We start from the raw sequence: 26,234 nt of genomic DNA, 5'->3' as shown, positions 1-26,234 counted from the left end.
AAAACGATTAAACCACAAATTTCTTGTTGGTTCGAGGTTTTACATGAATACGACTTCGAGATTAAATACCGTCCTGGTACGAGAATGGCTCACGTCGATGCATTGAGCCGGGCAGTTGACAACGAAACATGCGACGTGGAGTCCGTGGACAAGGTGTTGTTAGAGCGGCTCGAGGTATGCGTCGCCTTGACTAAAGAAGAACGTGTCCGGTATATGCAACAAGTGGACGTAAACTCACGTTAATTAATCGCGCTCCTGGAATGTAAGGACAATTTGACAAAACAGGAAACAAGTCTGGTCGAAAATTTTGAGCTGTCATCAGCTGTCCTGTATCGACTGTACAAGGGACGCCCGTTACTCGTCGTACCGAAGTCGATGAGGAAAGGTATCGTGATTGAGGCTCACGATTACCGCGGTCACTTCTCCGTCAAACGGACAATTGCTCGGATCACCGCGGACTATTGGTTTTCGCGTCTACGTAGATATGTGCGTCAACACATAAATATGCGCCTCGACTGCCTCGTACACAAACGGCCGACGGGTAAACGACCGGGACTGCTGCACCCGATACCACCAGGCAAGCGCCTGTTTCAAATTGTCAACATTGACCACTTGGGGACCTTTTGAAAACTCCACGAACAACAACAAATACTTGTTAGTATTGGCAGATAACCTAACGAAACATGTGCACCTGTATCCGTGCAAAACCACCGACGCAGCTGGCGTCATACGCATTTTAAAGAAATTTTGCGACGACCGAGGGTTTCCCGACCGGATAATATCAGACAGAGGTACGTGTTTCACTTCACGGTCTTTTCAACAATTTTGTCGCGACTGCGAGATCGCTCACACATTGAACTCAACTCGACACCCCCAGGCGAACGGCCAGGTCGAGAGGGCGAACCGCACCATTTTGCCGCTGCTTAGTATATCGACTAACGACGCTGGGACACGCGAGTCAAGGAAGTAGAACGTCTGTTGAATACCGATGTGAGTAAAACCACGTCTAAAACACCGTACGAAGCGCTACATGGATACCTACCACGTTTTCGCTCTGACGCTTTATCATCGTTGAGCCGCACGAAAAACGAATGCAGTCCGCCCGAACAAGTTCAAAACGAAGTTCAAAAAAATATCTTACGCGAACAAATCGGGATGAAGAACCGATACGATAAAAGACACTTTGACGGAGTTCGATACGACGTTGGTGAAGTGGTGGTTATGCTGAGGCAACCCACGGCCGGCCAACCATCAAAGTTACAGGCGAAGTATCGGGAGAAGCCACTCCAAATTATGCAAGTGTTACCGAACGACACCTATCGCGTCGCGGAACTGGCGTCTAGTGGACGTGAAATATTCGCCACTACGGCCCACGTGTCGCAATTGAGATCCTGGCGAATCGTACGCGACGACGACGAGCAACAACAGTCCGACGACGCCGAGGAACAGCAAAATCGACGTCCCTCTTGTCAAAAAAAGATACCTGCCCGTTACACCGATTACGAGCTCGGTAAACCCTAACTCACATTGTATAAAATTTTTATTATTCCTTTTTATCTTATCACTACCGTTGGTGATTTATACTAATTGTATTTATTTTATTTTTTTTGTTTACACACAGTTACTTTTTTTGTAACTAATTATCCCATTTAAAAATTGTAACAGCCCGGGGACGGGCTCGGGTCCGTATGTAAGGAAGGCCGATTGTTAGCTACTTTTTTGCCTAACACGGCAACACTGTCGGACGACCCTTCCAGAACGTCTCCGAGCAGTGAGTACTATTGCTCCTTCTGTTTCGCCGTATCCACCGGGTACGACGTGTGTGCCCCCGCACCAAACTACCGTTAATTATAAAGCTATTTATTATAAGTCGTTATGTGATGATCTAATGTTTCTTTAAACTTAATAAACCGTAATCGTTAATAAATTAGCCAAGTGTTGAACTGTTTCTATATCTTGTCACACCCTTAACTATTATTTCTTTCATATTTATAGTTGATTTTCATAATGAAGTAACCCAACCATATTCATTATAATATATATTATTATATTATTAAACCATTGTTGTATTTTACATTATTATTATATTATTATAAATTACTCGAAATTGGTTCCACGTGGAGCTACACTAATTATGTTTTTCACATAAGCCAATGAAATAATAATATAAAGTTTATAATTGTATGTCGTATTTCTTGGTTAGTCAAACATTAATTATCGTTTATCGTTACTATTTATTATTATTTCTTCTATTTCAGTATAAATTCAGCTGCTGCCTACAGTACATATATTTGTTTGTTTTTTATTTCGTAAAAGTACTAATCATTATACAGAGTGTGCTTCGTAATTTTATAAATTTATTTTCCTTTTTATTTTTTGCTTAGTAGTTTATACATTTATTTTCCCTAGAATGAGTTAAAAATCAACAAAAAGACGTTTGCCATTTGACGATATTGATTCGTCTATAATTGATGAAAATTTACCAGGACCATCAAAACTTATCATATCATATGCTTTGAATGACGATGAATTGTTGAGACTTTTACAAGATTCAGACTTTGAAGAAAACTTTTCAGATGAAAGTGAAGATAACGATGACGATAACGACTACATCGTTGGACAAGATACCGAGGTACCTCTTCAATCACCAACCCATACTCCAAAAAATATTCCTACTGCTTCCTCGTTACATGACTTACCTACAGGCTCACCCTCCACAGTAATTCAGCCCCAAAATCAGCAAGTATGGACTCCTACTCGTAAAAATGTAGGAGTCCATACTTGCTGATTTTGGGGCTGAATTACTGTGGAGGGTGAGCCTGTAGGTAAGTCATGTAACGAGGAAGCAGTAGGAATATTTTTTGTGGTTAATATTTCTAACCGGACATATATCTGCTCCGACTATCCCCTATTATTAGCAAACAAATGATTTGTACAATTTTAATGTTTTTAGAAATGCTATGAGTAGAGACAGATTTTTATTAATTCTAAGATGTTTACACTTTGCCGAAAATCCTCCAACTGGAGACCCAAAACTCGATGACCCCCTATATAAATTTACGCCATTATTTGACCTATTTCATAACCGAATGAAACAAGTATATTATCCTACCAAAGAGTTGAGTTTAGAAGAATCTATGCTCCTTTGGCGTGGACGTCTCTATTTTCGACAATATATTCAAAATAAGAAACATAAATTCGGCATAAAATGTTATGTGCTTACTCAACCGGATGGCCTTGTCCTAAAGACAAGGATTTATTTTGGATCAAATGATCCAATTGTGAGTGGTAAAGGCCATGTTGACAAAGTGGTAAAATATTTGCTCAGCGATTATTGTGGAGTGGGACAATCTGTCTATATGGACAACTTTTATAACTCCGTTGATCTTACAGAATATTTATTAGACAAAAATACATACGTTACAGGGACTCTTCGTGGAAATAGAAAGGGAAACCCACCAGATGTCATAAATAAGAAACTAAAAAAAGGAGAGTTGACATCTGCATATAACAGTAAGGAGATTTGTGTTATGAAATGGCATGATAAAAGGGATGTGATAATTATATCGTCAGAGTTTGGAGATGCTATACATGAATACCGGGCAAGAAGTGGTAAAATATCAGAAAAGCCGGAGTCTGTACTAAAGTACAATGAATTTATGGGTGGTGTAGACCGTAGTGACCAACTCATGAGCTACTATCCTTGTGAAAGAAAAACACTAAGGTGCTATGCAAAGGTCGCGTTACATATGTTTCATGTAATTATGAATAATGCGTATATACTATACAAGCAGCCTGGAAAACGTAACGTCAGATTGATAGACTTCAGGGATTCAGTGATCAATAAATTAATTTATAACCAAATAGGCCAAAAATATTAACTCCAACCCACAAAGAAACAGGGACTACATGTCATTTCTTCAGTTCCCAGAAATATAAAAAAATAGGCCGATTAGGAAAAGGTGTGTCATTTGTACAAAAAACAAAAAAAGAGTGGAAACAACATACTATTGTGATGAGGGCGAGGCACGTTTGGGCCAGGGACGTTTAGGTCACTAATAAAAATGCAACCCGTTTGGACCAGAATCCGTGAACCCGTTTGGGCCAATTTTTTTTAGGCCGTAAGCGCGCGCTTTTAGTTTACACTGGTTAAGTTCATACACGCCGTATCGGCCATCGCCATCGTCAGTTAAACTGTGAAAACTAATTTGTAATTTGTAGATTATGTACAGAACAAAATTATTAATAATTGATAACTGACCAAAAACCCACAGTTATATTATACATACGTATAATACCAATATAAAAATATATATATATATATATATACAAATATATAATAGATATCTCTTACAAAACGGCCTTATCGGCCGGTGCGATAATACTAATTGGCAATATTGTGGTTACTTATACATTATTATCAAAAATTCAAAACACTATGTTCTACGTATGCACAGTGGTGGTGGTGACATCGAGGCCCTGTTCCTATAGCTCATACCATACTAGGTTAGTATTAGTATTTTCAATTTTAGTTAGTGCAATCTTAATATTCGTGTAGTTAAAATGGATATCCAAATCGAAAATGTTTTCCAAACAAAACGAGGTAATACGTGTATAACTATTGATAATTTTAAACTCAGTAAATGTAATATTTTAATGAATAGTAATATTCGTTTTCGGTGTATAAATCGTTCGTGCAACGTGACTATTATCGTTAATGATAAGTTAAATGAAATAATTGAAACCAAAAATTTTCCTCACAAGCATCCTCCTCTAAAAGATAATTCGATCAAATTGGACATCATTAGAACAGCTGTAAAAAGAAAGGGGACAGAAGACCTGCATACCAAACCAAACAAAATTATTTTAAAAGAAATACGTCAAAGTGGATTTGATACCGATATTGAATATTCTAATTTAAGGTTAGTGCGTAAATCATTATATTGTGCCCGTAAAAAATTATTTCCGACGTTACCACAAACGTTAGAAGATACAATTGATATACTTTCGGCAGAAGGAGACAATATTACAAAATTTGACGATGAAAAATTTTGTCATATTTCTTCGGATAAAAATTTAATTTTATTCACCTGCAAAGCAAATCTAAATCTGCTGAGTGATAGCACACATGTTTTTGGAGATGGTACATTTCGTTATGCACCTAAATTCTTTATATATAGAATTATATAGAATTATAATATACAATTCATGTGTATGTAAATAAATTTTACATTCCTGTAATTTATTGTTTACTTCCATTCAAAAACTTAGAAATGTACCAATATAGGTTAGGTTAGGTAAAAAATATATTTTCGTAATTCAGTCGACTGAAAAAATTAATAATTTTTACCTAATGTACCTATTTATTTTTTAATATTTTTATCTTTAAGACGAAGTAATCATACATACTTGATATTATTATTTATTATATAAAAAAACAATAATAATAATAAAAATAAAAACGAGTTGTATAAAAGTAATATTTTTTAGTCCAAACGGGTCTTCAAAATTGGTCCAAACGAGCTGTGTTTTAGAAAAATTGGTCCAAACGGGTCCTGCCCTGTGACGAATGCCCCGATAAGCCAGGATTGTGCTTAGATACATGTTTTAAAATATATCATGATTACTAGTTATCTATTTACTATTGTATTTACAATATTTTTAATGGTTTTACTTTGTTTTATTTATTTTTTATTAAGTTTTTTAATTATTTTTATTTACTATGTTTTTAGAAGTTTCTATTTATGATTATTTTTATTTTGTTGTTTAATTATTTTTACATACAAATCGTTTGTATTGCCAGTTATTTATTTTCAGTTGTTCTATACATTATGAATTATAATATAATAACAGTTAATACTGTACGTCTGTACAATATTATAATATATATATATTACATATAATGCAGTGGCGTGACTAAGGACTTTGAGACACGTGCCTCAGTTTAATGGGTGGTGGGTGTCCTGGAGACTAAAGCCATTTCACATATAATAATGTATTATGTGTGTACTAAGACTAAGCCAATCTTTCTCAGTTAACCTTTAAGTAAATACGTAATTACTTAAATAAGTATTTATAATTTATTACTTATATAAATTATTGTACCTCATAACTTAATGAAGTTCGTAACGCCACTGATATAATGCAGTCATTATATTATATACCTACGTATTACAATTAATATAAAAATATATAAAATATATGTATTTAAAAAAACATATAGGAACCCTGGGTTTTTTTCAGTCTTAATTTTTAATTTTTTTTCAAACAATTTTTGTTTTATGTTTCTACTTATGGTTATTGCCTATTGATTAATGATTTATTTATTTATGATTATTATTTATACACCTGGATTGATTTCTGTATACAGTGCTCGACTTGGAAAAAATAAAAGTAGGGTTTAAAGAACTAATTACTTTTTTAAAAAGAGCATCCCTATCACTTGTTATTTGTCACTTTAACAAATATTTATAAATAATCAATTAAAAAAAAAAAATACAAGTTAATAAAGACATAGGTAAAAATGATGATGCGTCCCATCTATTCCCCTTAAAAATAATAGTAGTACGCTGACCTAGGATAGAGCTAGAGCTCGGATATTTTTGACTCAAAATGCATTAAAATATAAATGTGAAAAAGACCAACAAAAAAAAAAAATTATAATACCGTCAACAGATAACAATGTATAATGAATATAATATTCATATTATAATTGATTTTAAGTCAAAATATAACTAAAATCAATGAGTTATAGGTTGGTTCCGTGATTCAAAATGCAACGAATATTATTGGACTGTTTATTTTGACTTGCGATAAGACTATTGGGAGACAGATTAACATTGGGAGCGCTGTCCACGCCTATCGTACTGATGGTTAGGCGGGTTCCTCCCTACATGGAGTCGGGATATTGTATGTATTTTCCCGACATTTCGCATATATTTCCTTTAAGTGAAGTGTATTTGAATCTATTTGATAATATTAGTAGACATTGTACTTACCAACGTATACAGTTAGCTATAAAAGCGTGTCAAGTTTCGATACCATAATTAATTTATTATAAAAAGTAAAATAACCAATATAAAACTATATCTATACAACCCCGAATCGGGAGGTACAAATTGTTTCCACCAGAGCGCGTTTTGTTAAACTGTTTCCCCAATAATAACATTTAATGGGGATTATGTTATTGGACATAACCGATCCCCACCATTTTTCCCACACACACGTTTTAGAGACACTGTGTCTATATGATGAGTTATACTAAAAAATACGAAAGCGTACAAAAACAATTTTTATACTCGTTTTTTCGATTTCAATCAACGATCGACAGCAGAAGTTACGATATTTGGACAGTTGTTAATCATCCAAACACATCCCATTCATACAACCGTGAGTATTTTAAATTTTTTATACATCTAATTTTATTAGATTAATTGCTCATTGTTTTTAAATAGGTAATTTCTCTTTTTATTTTCCATTTTAAAGTAAACTTAATTGAACTAATTACGTTTTGTTACAATTAAAAATCGATACCTAACATTACAAAAATTTCCATCATTTCCATAATTTTAGTAGTATGTGATTTTACTCTAAGATTACTCAAAAACATAAAAAAAAATTATTCTGTGTAGATGCGTTTTGTCTATGTTACGCGTGGGCCTGAGAAAAAACAAATATTCCCTGACATTCAGTATTTAAGTATAAAGATTAGTTTTTCATATAAGTATTACTTATGCCGGATTTCATATGTACAATAACTTAACATTTAACGAGTGAATAGTGAGCAAACGGTCACTTTTAAACTTGATTTAGCGGCCCATAAATTAATACATATTTCATGAAACTCAATCGGCATTAGAATTTAGATTTTTCTTATAGATGTACGGTAATATTACCATATACACGGTACGGGTGGTGATCGCAAAGGCGGGCGAGGTGCCAGCGGTGGCGCACCGCCACTAAAAAAGTTTAGCGGAAGTAAGTATCAAATATAAGTAAATCAAATATAAAATATTGTTTATTAACTATCATTTTTTTTTAGAATGTGACCTGAGCCACACAAAGGGGCACAAGATTTAGCTAGTTTCAACCACTGCATTTAATATACGTTTTTTAAAATTTAAAATTATTTAATTTTATGATATTTTAGTATCCATAATTGCCATCACTTCTCGGTCAGATGGCCCCGAAGCGATTGGTGACGAGTCCGGGGCCGGTGGCAATGGTGAGTTGATGGCCGGTGGCGATGACGGATCGGTGACCGGTGGCGGTGGCGGGTCGGATATTATTATATTATTACACCCAATACCCATAATGGTACAATGGTAGGTACCTGTACTGTACATTGCAAAACACTAACACTGAATAAAAAAAACAATCACAGATGTATTTTAAATTATGTAGTACTACTGCGACTCTACGACTGGGGTAAAATACCAACCAACATAACTTCCGTAATTAAAGTAAAATATTTTTTAACAAGTACCTATCAAAATAACAATAATTGATAGCTTTGTAAATTTTGTATCAACCCTGTTCAAATAATATTATGTTTAAAAGATGTATTATTTTTGGGATAATTATCAAGTCAATTCCAGCACCATATAAATAAATTGAAAAATCAGTTTTAAGTATAGAGATGAAACTGTGATATTGGTCCAGTAGATGCCTATTGAAGAAATTAGTTACAAATTACAATTTAACAGGACCTGACCTGAAAACTGTTTTAGAAATTAGGCAGCCACCCCATTAAAAAAATATGTTCAATACAGTACCTAGTATGATTTTAGAATTTATGAACCTTAAATAAACTAATATACATATTATGATACAAATATATCAATTTATAAAGTGTATAAAAAACTTTTCATAATATACTTTTAAGACAAAGTTTTAAGTTTTTAACAACAAATCGTCAACATTCAACAATCGGAAATCATTTTTCCGTATATACCGGGTATAATATACTAAACAGATTTATAATTCAATTCAATTCAAACCTATTATGCGACAGATTTATAATTTATAATTTTATTTTATTTTTAAAATAACCATTTAATGTAACATGTAATGTAACATTTAATGTACACTGTAATTGACTGTATATAATGACATATAATAGTGATTTTACATGACATGTCTTATAATGTTAACATATAGAAATACCTACTATACAATAATTAATTAATAACAGCAAAGAAAAATTAGGTTCAGTTATGACAAAGTTTTACTTTAGTAAGTATAAATATATAGGTTCCCATCAAAAAATATGTTTTAAATTAATGATTAATATGAATATAATATGATTCTAAAGCTGAGTCCCCCCCAAAAAAAATTTGTCTGTTTGCGACTGGTATATTAGATATTAGTTTAGTCAAATTAGTTAGACAAGAATAATTGTATAATTTCGGATTGTAGAAATTTTAGTTATGGAGAAAACGGTTATTAAATGTTGTGTAGCAACATTTACGTTGAAAAAGAATATGATATTACTTTTGATGATTTAAAAGGTAGGTACGTTATACTATTATAATAACTCATAATATAATTGATTTCCTATATATCAATAATTTGATAGAATTTGAAACACGGAAACATAATATAGATTATTATTACATATTATTAAATACAAGAAAAATGCAGTTTTTTTATTTTTTTTACAAGATATTTTTATCGAATAGTTAATTAAAAAATTTTGCATTTATGTCAGATATGATGAGACGAGTTGGAGTGCGAAGAGAAGGAATGCAGTTTGTTTTTTGGTTGAAAAGACTTTTTGTGACTTTCCATAAGCTAGAGTCATTTTGATGAATGTTTGACAAGAACTTGCTATATGAATTTACGCGAAATTGTTGCAGGGCGGTTTGCACTTGTTTAGTAAGCTTGTTTAACATTGTTTTGGCTGCTAGGTTTCTCTGGTTTTGCCAAACGCGTCTGGCGATGTGTTTTTGTTGGATTAGAGTCAATATGAACAGTGGTAATGCACCGTGATTTTTTTTTAATTTGATTATGGGGTGTAGTGACCGAGCACGCCCGTGCAGCATTAATAACGACTTCGGTGAAGTGTTCGGCAATTTTGTCTGCTGCTAAGACAGCAGTTATATTTTTTGGAATATTTAATTTTTTATTTATATAGTCTGAATAAGTGCACCAGTTTGGTTTACCTTTGAAAAGTTAGTTATTTAAGCGGTAAAATTGCAATGAAGAATTAAAATGTATTTTTACTGGATTATGATCCGAATCGAGTTCAGGAGGGATTCTTGTGCGACGTTGAAATGGTTACTAGAATGTCTAGTATGTCAGGAAGTCTATTCATATCGAAAATAAGTTGGTGTGCTTGGTGCAGATACTATACATGCAGAGGCGGATATGTATTTTTGTAGTTTAATATCGTTTGGATTCGAGACCACGGCATCCCCAATTAATATGTTTTGAATTTAAATCACCGGCCATTATAGTGTTATTGTATAGGTTCATTAATTTCTCATAATCGGCGATGTTCATTGTGCGGCTTGGTGGTTGATAAGCGCTGACGATTAGGATAGTTGGAGTATTAAAATTAATTAGCACTGCAGTAGCTTCTAAGCTCTGAAGAACAGGTATTGGAAATGTTGGTGTTTAATTTTGTTGCGAATCAGTATTGCTACGCCGCCCATAGAGCGTGCCGGTGCGTTACGATCCGCGCGGTACATTTTGTTGCCGGGGAATTTAATTTTGTCCGTATGGGGAAATGAGTTTCGGTTATGCAAGCTATGTCAATATTATGATGGTTAAGAAATGCTAATAAAGAGTTCCTATGAGTTTTGATACCGTCGGCGTTCCAATTTAGCAAAATTGCGTTATGGGGAACCATGAATGTTTTGATTTAGACTATTTATGATGACCGGCAGATTTTCAATTATTTTCTGTATGAGTTGAGTGATGAAAGTGTTTATAAGTGGTAGGAGCGTTTTCATGAAGTTGTTGTCGCTATCGGCGTTGTTTGTTGAATTACTGTTGGAGTTATTTTTGCATGTAGAGGCATATGTAAAATGATTATTAGTGTTATCTTTGTTAGTATGTACGTGCTGATCAACCGGTTTAGGTATTGCGTTACTATAATTATTGTTATGGCGAGGATTAGCGACGGTTTTATTTTTGTTTTTAGTTACATCTTTATAAAATGTGCAGCCTCTGTAACTAGCTGGATGATCGCCATTGCAATTGACGCATTTAGCGGGAGTTTCTAGAATTTTTGGACATTGAGTATAGTGATGGTCGCCCGCGCATTTTACGCACCTGGGTGGTAAATGACAACATTTTTTAGTGTGCGAGAATCTTTGGCAGTTAGTGCACTGAGGGATGCCTGTTGATGGTTCTCTTGGTTCTACGGAAACTACGCAGTGTAACAATCTATATAAAAAATAAATGTTCGGTGATGATTTTTTGAGGAGAACGGCGACAATTGGAATAGGATTTTTAAAACGGTTTTGGAGACGTGTTACAGTGTCTACTTCGAAGTTAAGTTCTTTAAGCTCGTTGAAAATCATTTCCTCCGTTATCAGAATTGGGAGGTTCCTGATGACTACTGATAGTAGTTTTTCAGTTTGGAATTGATAGGTATGATATCGAATTTCAGCTTCTTCGAAACTTTTTGTTATCGATCTGTAATCTTCGATTGAGCATAGGTTTAATTTTAGTGAATTTTTTGTATGTGTGATCGAGAATTCGTCAAAAGTTTGATTAGATAAAGAAGTGTGAAATGTTTCGTAATTTGAGATATTTTAGACGTAAATTGGCGGTATTTTGGGACTAACCTGGGCGTCTTGTGCGTTGTCGTTTGTGGAAACGCCATCTTGATCAGATTCGTCGTCGATGTTTTGTAGTGGAGTAAATTTGTTTTTGCTTTGAAAGGAGTAAGTTGAGTTTCATTTGTTCTCTTTCTTGGGACGTGTTGTAGATTGCGGGTTTGGGGAGACCCACGACCCTTATTTGAAGGCATGTTAAAACGGTTACGAAGTATATATGTTACGGTAATCAGAGCACGGAGGACAACCTGCTACGACGGCTACTGATAACCAACTGAGTAAAATAAGTAAAACATTTAATTTGCCCGGACAGAAAACATTGATTGGCATCATAAAATCCAAAGTATTTATGTCAGATAATGCACCAGCATTCTACAATGCTTGGGTCGTTGTCATGGGGCCTGCTGAACATAGGCTATGTACTTGGCATGTCGATAGAAATTGGAGTATAAGTTACCTTTGAAACTTTTACACCGAGTAGCCGACGTGTGTACCAATCGATAGATATGCTATTTATAAAGGTGGTACAAAAATTGTATTTTTGGTGACTGTTCAACGTGGAAATACTGTACCGCTGTAAATGTGCTAAAGTTTATTTTAATAATGTACAGGGTGTGTCTTGCTCGGATGTATAATAACAATAAGTGTATATTTATGTTCGCAGACTATGAGACCACCGCGAGTTCATAGAAAATTCGCTAATGATAATATGCAGGTTTTTTGTCATCGATGGAATCTTTCGCGGGGATTCTATAACACGAATTTCCACGTATTTTTCGGCAAAGTGCATTCTATGTATTCCATTCAACATTTTGTAACGGTCATTCACATTTGAACTTTCATTCAAAAATGGTTACTAAACGTACAAAATTAATTTTTTTAATGTGTGTCTTGACAAAGAAGACATTTATAACCCATTGCGTCGTATATTATGGGATGAGTATGTGGACTGCACCGGGTATGTTGAAGAAAATGAAGTCGTCATCGCCAACGAAACACTAAAAAGTTAGTAAATTAACATAATAATATAATAATATACTTATTAATTCTATTAAATTATTGAACCACAAATAGGATATTCAACATGAGCTTTAGGTAATCAAATATGAAATATAAATAAAATGAATATACAGAATAACATTAAATAGTTTATAACAATTTATAGGAATTATAGAAATGAATAGGCTCCTAATATATTGTTTCAAAGGCTTAATACTATATTATCTATTATTATATTAATTTCTTATTTAGAAAATTTACAAAAAAAGATTCACCCAATTCTACGATATCCAGAACTTTTCCCAGGTTAGGTTAGGTTAGGTTAGGTTCTCGGGAGGGGTTCACTCCCCACACCGGCCGCACCTCTAGCCCGACTGTCCCAGAAGGTGAGGGGCAAGATAGAGCTGCTACGGCAAAGAGCCCCCAAGACTGCGGCGGTCACAATCGACCGCCCAGCCGAGGGGGGATCACTGGCTGCAGTGATGAAGAGGGTGGCCGGCACCATCGACCTGGTGACTCTCGGGGTCAAGGTACTGACTACGAGGCGCACCAGGGCCGGTGGCATCCTCCTCGAGGTGGAGGGGGAGGATAAGGCTGCCATCCTGGAGGGGAAGATCCGGGAGGTAACTGCGGACGCCGCCAGGGTTCGCCGGCCGGAGAGGAGGACTCCCGTCCTCCTGCTCGATGTTCCGGAGTGGGCTGGGGCGGAAGACGTGGTCCACGGCCTGGCTAGGGCAGGGGTCGTCGTGCCCACCGATGGAGAATCGGTGTCCATCAAGAAGAACGGCGGCCGGCGCGGAGACCTCGATCGCGTCGCGAGGGTAGACCTCCCCTTCCGCGATGCCATCGCCCTGGCAGAGGCCAAAGCAGTGGAGGTCGGATGGACAAGGTGTCGTGTGAAGCTGCTGGATAAGAAGCAGACCATCTGCTTCCGCTGCCAGCAGAAGGGACACCACGCTGCGGAGTGCCGTAACGAGGCGAAGCCACGGTCCTGCTTCGGGTGCGGCGCCACGGACCACCTCGCACGGAACTGTCGAGGACGGAAGAGGAGCGGCGGCGTCGTCGACAGCGGCGCAGCAGGAACTGCAGAAGGAAGTGCTGGGACTAAGGAGCAGCCAACCGCAGAGGGACCGTCGAGGCTGGTGGGCGGGCCTGCCCCGCCGAAGACGCCGACGCCTGATCCATCGCCATGACGGAACTAAGGTACGTGCAGACGAACCTGAACCACTGCCGAGCTGCCCAGGATCTGCTGGATGAGTTCGCTAGGGCGGAAGACATTGCGGTGGCGCTGGTCAAGGTGGCGGACGAGCTGACTGGCACTACGACTCCTCGGGTCGAGCCGCCGTAGCTGTCTTCCGTTCCGGGCTCACGCTCAGCGACGTACAGACGGGCGATGGGTTCGTGGCAGCCACCGTAGGAGGCGCAGTCCGCGCCTTTAGCTGCTACGCTTCCCCTGCCTTGTCCGCCGCTGAGTTTCAGCAGTTCCTGGGTCGTCTCGAGGCCTCCGTGAGGTCGCACCACGGCGTTGGTCTCGACCGCATCGTAGGTGGGGACTTTAACGCCCGGTCGGCGTCCTGGGGGGACCGCCTCACGGAGGCCCGCGGGGACGACCTGGCAGCGTTCGCGGGCTCCTTGGGACTGATCGTCCTGAACAGGGGGCGGGAGCCGACCTTTTTCGGGAGAGGGCAGGGGTCGTGCGTCGACGTCACTCTCGCCTTCGAATCGGCCGCAGGGAAGATTCGGGGGTGGACCGTGCGGACGGACGTAGAGAACATGAGTGATCACCATCACTTGTGTTTCTCATACAGCACCGGCCGCACGCCGTCGGACGCTCGCGGTGCTCCTCTGGCGGCGGCGGCGGCGGCGGTTGGTCGGCGGCACCCGGGTTGGCTCACAACTCGGCTGGACGCTGATCTTCTGGCCGCGGCCGTGATCACCGCGGAGTGGACGGGGGCGACTCTGTTCACGGGGGCTCCAGTCGCTTCCGGAGGCGCCGAAGCCGAAGCCGAGAGGCTGGTCGGCAGCGTCGCCGCGGCCTGTGACACGGCTCTCCCCCGGAGGAACCCCAATCCTCGGGCGAGACCACCAGTTTACTGGTGGAACGGCAACGTCGCGGCGGCGCGCGCCGAATGCGTGCGACGGAAGCGGCTGTTGATCAGGCAGCGCGGACGTGTCCGCGACGGGGATGCGTCCACGGCTGACGCTGAGCGAGCCTACCGTGAGGCTCGTAGCGAGCTGAAGCACCGGATTCGCGAGTCGAAGACCCGGTGCTGGGCAGAGTTGGTTAAGACCGTCGACGACGACCCATGGGGGAAACCCTATAAGGTCGTTATGAAGAAGATCCGTGGGCCCCCGGCGACGGCAACGATGGGACCGCAGACGGTCCGCGACATCGCTGCCGTACTCTTCCCCCAAGGGGAAAGAGACGGGGAGCCCGCCTACGTCACGGGGGACCAGCCCGAGGACGTTGCGGAGTTCACTCGGGAGGAGGTTAGCGCCGCGGTCAGACGCTTCGGGAGTCGCGTCAGGGCGCCTGGACCGGACGGCATTCCAAGCCGGGTCTGGAGCGTCGTGCACGCGGCAAAACCCGGGCGTCTTGCTGGGGTGTTTAACCGCTGCCTGAGGGAGGGCATCTTCCCCGGACGGTGGAAGCGCGCTCGGCTAGCGCTTCTCGCCAAACCAGGGAAGCCGGAGGGGATGCCGTCTTCGTACCGCCCGCTGTGTCTGCTGGACGACGTAGGGAAGATCTTCGAGTTCCTGCTGGCGACCCGAATGAACAGCCACATGTCGACTTCCGGGGCCGGGCTGTCCGAGCGGCAGTTCGGTTTCCGGACCGGCTTGTGCACGGACGACGCGTTGCGGCTGCTTCGCGAGCGTCTCAACGAAGCCGTGAACGCCCGTCGTTACGCCGTCGCCGTGAGCCTGGACATTCGGAACGCCTTCAACTCCGTCGGGTGGGGTGTAGTGCGCGCGGCGTTGGTGCGTATGGGCTTCCCGCCATACGTCCGACGGGTGCTCGACTCGTACCTCAGCGACCGGGTCCTGCACGTGTGCGATGACAACGGGGGCGATCCAGTGACGGTGGGGGTCACTTGCGGAGTCCCCCAGGGCTCCGTACTCGGACCGCTCCTGTGGAACGTCGCGTACGACACCGTGTTCCGCTTGCCGCTGCCCAATGGTGTCACCATCATCGGGTATGCGGACGACACGCTTGTCGTGTCGGAGGGGAACACGCTGTCGGCGTTGCAGGACCGGGCGAACGCGGCCTTGGCTGTGGTCGCCGGACACATAAGGGACTTGGGACTGAAACTTGCCGTCGACAAGACGGAGGCGGTGGTCTTTAAGTCCCAGTATGGTCCGGCTGACCTGAAGTTACGGATCGGGGACCAGGCCGTCCAGCTGTGCGCGACCCTCAAATACCTGGGGATCGTGCACGAAGCCAAGGGGACGCTTTACGGGGCGCACTATCGCTACGCGGCCGACAAGGCACGGCGAGTGATGGCGGCCCTGCGCGGGCTGATGCCGAATATCGGCGGCCCCCGCGAGATCAGGAGGCGCCTACTGGTGAGTTTCGTGCATTCAGAGATGTTGTACGGCGCTCCGACGTGGTGCGCTGACCTGCGTCTCAGCCGGACGGGTCCCAAAGCGATGGCAGCGGTCCAGCGCTTGGCCGCCATCGGCAGCGTTAGTGCGTACCGGACGGTGTCCCTCGAGGCAGCGACAGTCGTCGCGCGCATCATCCCCATCGTCCTGATGGCCGAAGAACGATACGCGTCGTTCGAGGCCAGAAGGGAAAGGCGGCTGGCAGGGATTGGCGACGAAGGTTCTCTCCCCCCCGGCGAGCACGCCGAGCCGGCAGACACCCCTCAGTCGCTGAGGGCTCGTGTGCTGGCGGTGTGGGCCCGGGAGATGCGGGGTGCGGTGCCACCTGCGGACAGCGGACGCGAGTGGATCCGAACCCTGATCCCCCGGACCTGCTCGTCGGGTGGATGACCAGAAGGCACGGCGAGATGTCCTTTCACCTCACCCAGCTGATGACGGGGCATGGTTGTTTCAACTGGTTTCTCCGGAGGATCAACCGTGCGCCGTCGGCCGGGTGCTCCCATTGCGGTCCAACCGACGGCTACGGGGAGGCAGTCGACAACGCCCTTCGCACCCTCGTTCACTGCGAAGCGTTCGAGGTGGAGAGGCGGCGCTTGGTCGACGCGATAGGACCCCTCGATCCGAGCCATCTGGTCCCCAGAATGCTGGAGAGTCCTGCAAACTGGGAGGCGGTGGCCCGCTTCGCGAGGGATGTGATGGTCCTTAAGGAGGGCGCTGAGCGGGACAGGCAGTTCCGGCAGGGGGTGGCTCCGTCAAGGCGTCGGAGATGACGGCTACGCGGCGCTCCGGTGAGCATCGTCGGCCCGTTACCGGCGGCTCCTTCGAGAAAGGCCGCGAGGACCAATTATATTATTTTTATATTCGATTGTTGCTGTTACTTGTGTGAGGGGTTGGGTTCGGGGGATTGTCCCGACCCCGCCCCACTATAATAAGACACGTGATTGCTGGGGGTCAGGGCACTGGGTGGGGTATTGTCCCATTCATGCTCGCCCCTGGTTATGACGGTCATGTACGTGTAAATCGTTGTTTTGTTTGTTTAATAAACGATGGTGACTCACCACCCGAAGTATTGCTTTACGGCGTTTCCGGGTGGTGGGTGTATTGCCGATTCAAAAAAAAGGTTCTCGGGAGGGGTTCTCGAGAAAGGCTCTTACTCCAGTTCTTGGGAGGCATGGTATTGCAAAAATGAATACAACTTAAAAAATTAAAAAAAAAATATCACAGTTATTGACCACCACTAAGGCAAGTATTTTATTGTTGTACATATTACAAATAAAAATAAAAATAACTTTATAACTTTTTTTATGTAGATTTCCAAAGCACTTTCGGATGCCATGGTCCATTTACACAGTATTGGTCACATATCAATGGACATTGGAATGCTGCAGACCGTTATTGAACAAAATGGAATGTTCAATCTTTAAAATCAAAGAACATATTTTACAGAATAATTCAACTATACAAAACATCAACAATTAAAACTTAAAATTTCTTCTTCCAAAATTAAATTTTTTGTTTGTAGTACTATATATAAAAAAATGTTGTGTTTAATAATTTCAAATTTTTTTGCTGTTTTTTTTTTCAATATACATTTTAATAACTTACAACTTCAATGTAACCTAGATAAGGAATGTAAATATGTAATTTTAAGTTATTTGCTTTTATAATTATTATTATTATTTGTCTAATTTTATTATAATCACTCATTTATTATCAATATTTTGTATATTTTATGTTTAGACTTTTGTCTTTAATTTAAATCTTAGTAGAGAATATTGTTTTTTAATCACTTACAACTTCATCTGCGAGAACTTATTTTCTGTGTCCAGTTGAACCACCTCCTCTGCATAATGATTGCTTTCATTTTTTTTGCCACTAAAACGTTTTGCAATGTGTGATATTGCTGTAAATAATTATGTAAAATATGTACCTATTCTAAATGTATTTTTAAAGTATAAAGTAAAGTATGCAAAATAAATGTATTCTCTACCTATATTTCAAGTGTTAATATTATTACATATTATATACCAGTGGTTTTCAACAAGCACACCTACTGAACTCATGGCACCCAGTTTTAAAATCACTATTATATACACTTACTTGACGCAAGTTATCCATTTCATCAAAGCTTTTTTGAAGTTGGTTTTTATAAAAATCTACTTCTGTTTGCATGCCATTATCATTTTGATACTTAATATATAACTCTCCAACATCTTCAAAGGTAGTCATTTTCAATATTGTGTTCACTATTGTAGTGTTCGTGATGGAGTAACAATGTTTAACAAGCTTATCTTAAATCTTATCTTAATCCCTACCCAATGTATAGACTTATTTTAAGATTTTATTAGGTTTTTTTTATTTTTCACCTATTGCTAAAAACAATATTGTAACCTCTCTTATCAAATTTTATTTATTAAAGTTTTTTAAAAATTTTTTTTGAAGATGTCTCCTACTTTCAGTTTTATTGAGTATTCTGAAATATTAGAAACTTTTTATGCATGCCATAAAAACGTGTTAAATGCTTCTCGTATGTACTTAGAAAAATACCCTAATAGAAGACAACTTTCAAAAAAAAACATTTATCAATGTTGAGAAAACACTGAAGCAGACAGGTATTTACAAATAAGTATAAAATCAAAAATAAGTTATTTATTCTTATACATTTTTAACATACAATATGTTTTATTGAATTGAAAAATATATATATTATATAATATACATATTATATAAAATATAACACTTAAAATTAAAAAATATATTTGTCAAAATTATAAGTCAATAGTACATAACACAATCACAATCAACATTAAAAAAAAAATAAAATTCTCTTATTCTTAACTCTAGGTAGCTTTCCGAATGGTCTTCATAAATCAAAAAATAATGTCACATTTAATGAGCGACATTCGTTAGTATCTTGGCTGTGTTTAGTGTTGATCCGCATGCTTCCACAAGGCCATGTACACCGCATTTTAAAGACCAATTTGTATCAGCCGTATAAAATACACTATGTACAAGGTTTAAAACCTTCTGACCCAGAGAGGCGATTAGAGTTTATAGCAAATATGGTACTGCTGTATGAAAATAACCAAAATATTATTTCAAACATATTATGGACTGATGAAAGTTCATTTAATAATAATGGAATTGTTAACCGTCACAATTCGCATTATTGGAATAATAATAATCCTAATTGGACACGTGAAAATAATTTATGGTGTGGCATTATAAATAATCAGTTAGTAGGACCTTATTTCTATGATGGCACATTGACTGGACAGCGATATTTAGATTTTCTTCTTAATACTTTGCCGGAGTTGATGGAAAACATACCTCTTGAATCTCGAGCCAATATGTGGTTCCAAGAAGATGGTGCTTCAGCACACAATGCTAATACATATAGTAAAAATATTTTTATATGAGCAGTTAAAATCAAAATGGATGGGCACTCAAGGTCCACTGAAATGGCCTCCACGATCTCCAGATTTGACTCCATTGGATTTTTTCTTGTGGGGTCACGTCAAAGATATTGTTGATGCTGAACAGTCAACGTCCTTGGCAGATTTGAAAGAACGTATAACATCAGCTTGTAATAAAGTTACACCAGAAATGTTGAAGTTGACAACTAATTCCATTATGACGAGGTATGAGAAATGAGTAGCGAGAAATGGAGGACATTTTGAAAATTATGAATAAATGTTTACATTAAAAAATTTTACTAAAAGTTATAAAATAATTGTATTCATTTGTCAAAAATTCCATAACCCAACATAATTCTAAGAGTAGTTATAGGTCAAATCACACACAAGGCCGTTTGTAGGGGAGAAGCTAGAAATTTATAACATTTTTTTACATAACAGTATTTAGAATAGAGCAGCCATACATTTATTTCAAGTCGTTTACAAAACATTTTTATTAAAACATGTTTTTAAATATTTTTTATCCATATAATTTTTTTAATTTTTTACCTTTTTCAATGACAACATTAAGTTTTAAGAATTTTATATTCCAAAACAGAATGTGATTATAACAATTAATACTAAAAATATGAAATAAAATATTTTTTTAAGAAATGTATGCTTGTAATGAATAATTGCTATTGTATTATTTGTATACCTAATACACATAATATGCATTTAATGTAAAAACTATCTTGTGTGTGAATAAGCCACATAATGGACACTAATTTAATATTAAATTATCAAAAATAATAAGTGCATTAGCTATCAATAATTCTACTGGAGTATGGCCTAATTTCCGTAATGCAAGTTTTTGCAGAATTTGGGTAAGGTCATAAACCAACAAAAAATATTAACACTTGACACACACACTACACTTGATAAAATTATAAAAATTAAATGTACATATATTAACTACTCTACATTTAAACTTATTTAAGGGTTAGTATTATGTTGATTTCAAATACAACAAATGCAATTAGTACAAACATAATTCATTTTTCATCTTACATTTTTTGAAAATAAGTTAATTAAAAATTGGAAATGTCTGATTAAATTTTTTTAAAAATGTTAAATTTTCTATTTTAACAAGCCTTTAATGCTACTTATGAAGAATTGTATTACAATTTAATAACATAACCTTTAAGTAGGCTGACTTAATATTTCCCTCTTCGTAAAAATTAACTTTACAATCTGGAAATAAAATAAAATAATTTAAAACAATGAATTTATTTAATAATTCAAAATATTCATACATATACAATTAATTGAGTAGTTTGTTCAGAGACTATATTATATTACAGAAATATATTTGATTCCATAATAATTTACATAAATATCAAATATCAGTGTACTGGTACAGTTAGGTTAGGAAACATTTGCTAGTCAGATATAGTTGCTCATAGTTCAGTGTAATTTATTATGAATAATACATTGTGTAAAAATAGAATATTACTCCTGCATCTGGGTTCTAAAACGTAACTTATTTAATGAAGGCAACTGTTTCACGTATGGTAACATCGATTTGAACCAAAGTAAGTCATCATCATTGTTATCTTGTTGATCCTGTCGCAAAACTTCTATCTTTTCTCTTTCTAATTGAATAAATACTTCTAGTCCATCATCTTTATGTTTTCGTTTTTGTTTTGTCGTAGCTGTTGTTGAGGATGAGGCAGAAGAGATGCTATAATTACGTCTTGCTTTAGTTTCATTTTCTGTTATCATGACCGACTCAGACCGTTCAAGTTCAGATCCCTGAGGTTCAAAATTATTTTGTGTCATGTTCGTGTCAAATATGTCTCCCTGACTAGCATATGTTGTAGACTCCGATGAATCCATTAAATAGTTTTCTGCTGATTCCTCTGGTTCAATAATATTTTCGTCTTGTTTTCGGGGTTTTAAAATAACTTTTAAAAATGACAAGGACTCAAAATATGGCCAATTTCCTGTATACTCCGGTTCATGGTCAGCGTCAGCTCCCGAACGAGGCATGGGAATTTTTTTTAATTCTTTCGCATAAGTATCCCTTAAATTTTTCCATTTTTTTTTTTGCCCCATCAGCTGAAATAAAAAAGTATCGAAACATCAGATTACAACAAGGGTTGAAATGGTTGAATGTATTTATTAAACAGGGCTTCAAAGTAAGTGGATGTCAGTCTGCAGTAGAGTAGATTACAAGTGGGTGACTGTAATGGAGAATGTTAAATTTGAAATCAATTATATAAGATCATTATCTAAGAGAGACGTATAGTAATTTGGACGTCAAAAAAAATATAAATTAAATAATAAATATTATTCTTATAATAGATCATCATTAAAATACAGGGTGTAACAGAAAGTCATGACAAATGAAATAACTTGTATACTATTCTAATCAATATGTTTTCATTTTTTTTTTTTCATATAATTTATAGACGTTTGTACTACACGTACAATAAGGACTTTTTTATTTTAATTTTTTAGTACTGAAAATAAAAAAATTTAAATTTAATAAAAAAATTTTTAAGTAAATTCAAAATAGCCTATTTTTAAATATAATTATAAGAACAATTATGATGGTAAAAAAATGTATCTAATTTTAGTTGCTTATTTTTTAGAATTTTTTTAAAAACATGATTTTTGAGAATTTGCTGACATGAGTATATTTCTTAAATTATTTGCTTATCATATAATATTAACAATTTTTGTCATACGTTTAATTCGCATAATTTTTTTTTTTTTTTTTTTGTCAGGTCTTTCTGTTACACCTGTATATAAAAAAAATTGAAAGTAAATAGTTTTGGTTTGTGCTTATAAATTATAAAATTATAAAATCATTGATATTATGTTCATAACAGTAAGTTAACTTCATTTTTGCTAAAAAAAAATACATTTGAATGTGTCATTGTATGTAATTTCGTCCAAATTTAAACTTAAAATGTATATAAAAAGTAACAACTGTGTTTAAATATTGACAAAATTTGACCAAATATATTTATCATTAATATAATAAATAATTATTTCAAAAATGTATACTTATTATTATTTCAGATACTTAGCCACGGGCATACAATTCCGGCAACTCGCTTTCTCTTTCAGAATTTCAAAAACGGTGATTTCCACAATCGTATCACAAGTATGTAAAGCTATATGGACAACATTAGTATCGGAACACATGCCTGAGCCAACAGAAGATGATTTTAAAAAAATAGCACAAGGTTTCTGGGACAGATGGCAATTCCCTAACTGTTTAGGAAGTATCGACGGAAAACACATTCGTATAAAAAAACCAAGCAACTCTGGTTCCATGTATTATTGCTATAAATCTTTCTTTTCAATTGGGTTACTAGCTGTAACCGATGCAAATTATAAGTTTGTAATGGTGAGCGTGGGCTCTTATGGTAAAGAAAATGACGCAGGCGTTTTTGATGAATGCCCCTTTAGGGAAGCTATAGAAACGGGAAAACTAAAAGTACCCAAGGAACAATTATTGCCGGGCTCTAGTATCAAGACACCTTATGTTCTCATAGGAGATGCAGCATTTCCTCTTAAGAATTATTTAATGAGACCATTTCCGGAAAAAACAACAACTAAAGGCGATGCTAAAGATAATTTCAACTATCGGTTATCTCGAGCAAGAATGGTGGTAGAATGTTCATTTGGTTCTATAAGCTCTAAATTCAGAATTCTGCAAAAATCTATCGAAACCAATGTAGAAAACGCAGTCCATATTGTGAAAGCCATAACATTATTACTCAACATCATACGTGATTTGGAATCAATAAATGAGACTGAAGTTGTAATATTCCAGGATTCATACCGAAATACACCAAGAACTCTACAGTATGATTTACAAAGGAGACTTAATGCTTCATCACGAGCAGCTATGCAAGTGAGGGAACATTTTAAATTGTATTTTGAACAACATCCCATACAAAGATTGTAAGTACCTAATTATAATTGAATAAAATATGTATTATGTACTTACATGTGTTATTAATTATTTTGGCAACTTCCTCCCATTCACGGTGTGCTAATAATCTATTATGATAATTCTTACACCTCTTGTCCCACAATGCAGGGCGTTCTTGGACAGCACTGATCAAATGTTCAGGCATTGTAATGTTCAATAGCAATGGAAAGTGGAAAATGTCCAGTGTACGTGATGGTCCATAAAATAATAATAATGTAATGAAATAAGTTGTCACATAAAATAACATCAGGCATTATATGTCACTAACTCGTTCAAACACGTTCAGACCCGACTATACGCGCGAAAATAACTATTTGATCGCGTTCGTATCGCGCCGCAACACATCACTTCGCAATAAAGTGCGTTTAACCACGTAGGCCACTTTCGACGAAGGCAATTGTTTGAAATTTTCGCGTCGCTTCGCGCCGCACCGCGTTCGCGTTGAATTTGCTCTCGTAGGCCGCCCGCGCCGCGTTATACTTTACCATCTGAGAGTTATATTTTCGACGCTTCACTTTACGTAATGGTGCGGCAGGATGTTGGGCGTAAGTCGGTTGACATATGGTGTTGATGTACTAATTGGATTGAAGAAATCCGGACCGTCATTTACGTCGAACGGCTGTGGACTTGCGGGTGATAGTGGTAGTCGACGCTTCACTTTACGTAATGGTGCTGCAGTGGGGTGATTGACGTAAGTTGAGGGTGGTGAACTAAATCGATTAAAGAAATCGAACCCGTCTCTTATGTTGAACAACCGTGGACTTGAGGGTGATTGTGGACCGTCAATATGATCTGGAAAATGAATTAAATACAAGATAAATATTGTTTTTTAGTTAAAAATTATTTTATTTATTACCTTAGCTAGAATATTATCCTCCGGCTTATCAAATGCGTCACGTATTGTAGAGGAATCATCCTGTAAGCTGGAGATAATGGTTTTTGGCGAACAGCTGGGTGACAGTATTTTCGAATCAGCATTACATGACTAAAATAAAAAAAATTTCTGTAAATATTATAATAATATATTTTTTGAATTACCTCTTGTGATTTTTGTGCCTTCCGATTTTCCCAAGTTTCAGCCAACTGTGTAGCATATCTGAATTATTTGTTTTGTACGATTTGGAATAGATTGAACGACCCTATCAGCTCGATCGAGTTGCATATTCTTAATGTACATTTTCATCTCTTCAATATTTTTTGGTGGTGATTTCTTACGAGAAAATTTCTCTTCTAGGTACGCAGCAAACTCACCAATTTGTTTTAAAATTAATGGAGTGGTAAATATATCTTTTCGCACGATGGTTTCAAAAATAGAAGATTCTAAATATTGCAGTTGAATAAGATCTGAACGATTTAGAAGAACTCTTTTTGAGTAAACTGATTTAATATTGAACTTCTGAGTTCATTTGCAATTAAACGTCTGACCTGAAAACACCAAAAGGCAAAATATCCACCGCTAGTGACTTCGCAGAAGAAATTGTCATGATACATGTTGTTGAATGCGTTGATACATGCGTCATACCAATAGAAGATGAAGAACCACACTAACACTAGAAGTCAAATATTTAGAACCAATACTCGAGGACGAAGATACTACAGGACATTATTTGGTTGTTTGGTGAACATGATAAGGTTGCAGAATGCACGATCGAGGAAGGCAGCGGTGACGCTGCAGCGGCAGTACCGGCGCCTTCAGTGGTATTACCGGCGCTTGGATCGGCCGACGTACTGCAGCAGGCCGGCGATAGCGTGCAGGTGCAATATGAAAAGGCAGACACGATTCAGTCTGTGGAAGAAAAGAGGGACAAAGCTACTCTGAAATGGAAGACAGAACCGGGGACAACCACTGCAGCAGTTCCGAGCAAGACACGTGGTAGGACAAGGCGGGTTTTCGCCGCCACGTGGAAGGGTGCAAAGCGCCTGCTGCTGTGTGGTTGTTGCCGGAGGACTTGAAGCTGGCAGTGTAGTACTCCCCTCCCCCCAGATGAAGACACCTAGACAAGACAGCGGCGACGGGGGAGTGGTACGTGAAAGAGCACTTTACGGTGTTCGGCGGTAAGTCACCCTATACGTTTTCCGGCCATTCGCAGAAAGACGAGATCGCAGTTGCCAGCGTTGCGCGCTCGCGGTTGCCGACACGTGAGACATCAAGACGACTCGGCTGCTCCGGTCGCACCAGGAGCGGTGGACAGCTGTACTGGCGCGGGTAACGATACCGCCCCGACGGTAACACGACGATGGCAGAGTGCATGAAGACGACTCGCAAAGGCGGCGGAGACTGCAAAACACGAGTTAGCGATACAGCTGAGCTAGGAAGAAGGACGTCAGCATCGCCGGACTCTTGGAAACGGATAACATTTCAGGGTACGGCGATGCGAGACTCTAGGACGGCCACCGGATGGGGACTCGGTCGAGTCATGGCGAAAATCACGCGGAGAG

At 38.6% G+C, this 26,234-nt stretch overlaps 2 protein-coding genes and 1 pseudogene across 2 annotated transcripts; 1 reads left to right on the top strand and 2 right to left on the bottom strand.

Moving 5' to 3' along the window:
- Positions 1-21,295: 21,295 nt before the first annotated feature.
- LOC132953750 (uncharacterized) lies at positions 21,296-23,970 on the bottom strand. The gene is made up of 2 exons (XM_061026104.1): positions 23,811-23,970; positions 21,296-21,904 (listed from the first exon to the last, which is right to left on the bottom strand). Exon 2 carries the CDS (start codon positions 21,899-21,901, stop codon positions 21,296-21,298), a length of 606 nt encoding a protein of 201 aa, XP_060882087.1. The 5' UTR covers positions 21,902-21,904; positions 23,811-23,970.
- Positions 22,998-23,768, top strand: LOC132953749 (putative nuclease HARBI1). Its single transcript, XM_061026103.1, has one exon. It carries the CDS (start codon positions 22,998-23,000, stop codon positions 23,766-23,768), a length of 771 nt encoding a protein of 256 aa, XP_060882086.1.
- A 433-nt stretch (positions 23,971-24,403) lies between the features above and the next one.
- Positions 24,404-25,279, bottom strand: LOC132953748 (uncharacterized; annotated as a pseudogene).
- Positions 25,280-26,234: the final 955 nt, after the last annotated feature.

The sequence above is a fragment of the Metopolophium dirhodum genome, chromosome 1 (assembly GCF_019925205.1).
Source record: "Metopolophium dirhodum isolate CAU chromosome 1, ASM1992520v1, whole genome shotgun sequence".
Lineage (NCBI taxonomy): Eukaryota > Metazoa > Arthropoda > Insecta > Hemiptera > Aphididae > Metopolophium > Metopolophium dirhodum.
The sequence above is the reverse complement of the archived record's forward strand: the minus strand, read 5'-3'. Positions and strand labels throughout refer to the sequence as shown.

Bases quoted from the DNA above. Each gene is read 5' to 3' on its own strand.
- LOC132953750 (XM_061026104.1), bottom strand. From the start codon at position 21,901: ATGGGGCAAAAAAAAAAATGGAAAAATTTAAGGGATACTTATGCGAAA.
- LOC132953749 (XM_061026103.1), top strand. From the start codon at position 22,998: ATGCCTGAGCCAACAGAAGATGATTTTAAAAAAATAGCACAAGGTTTC.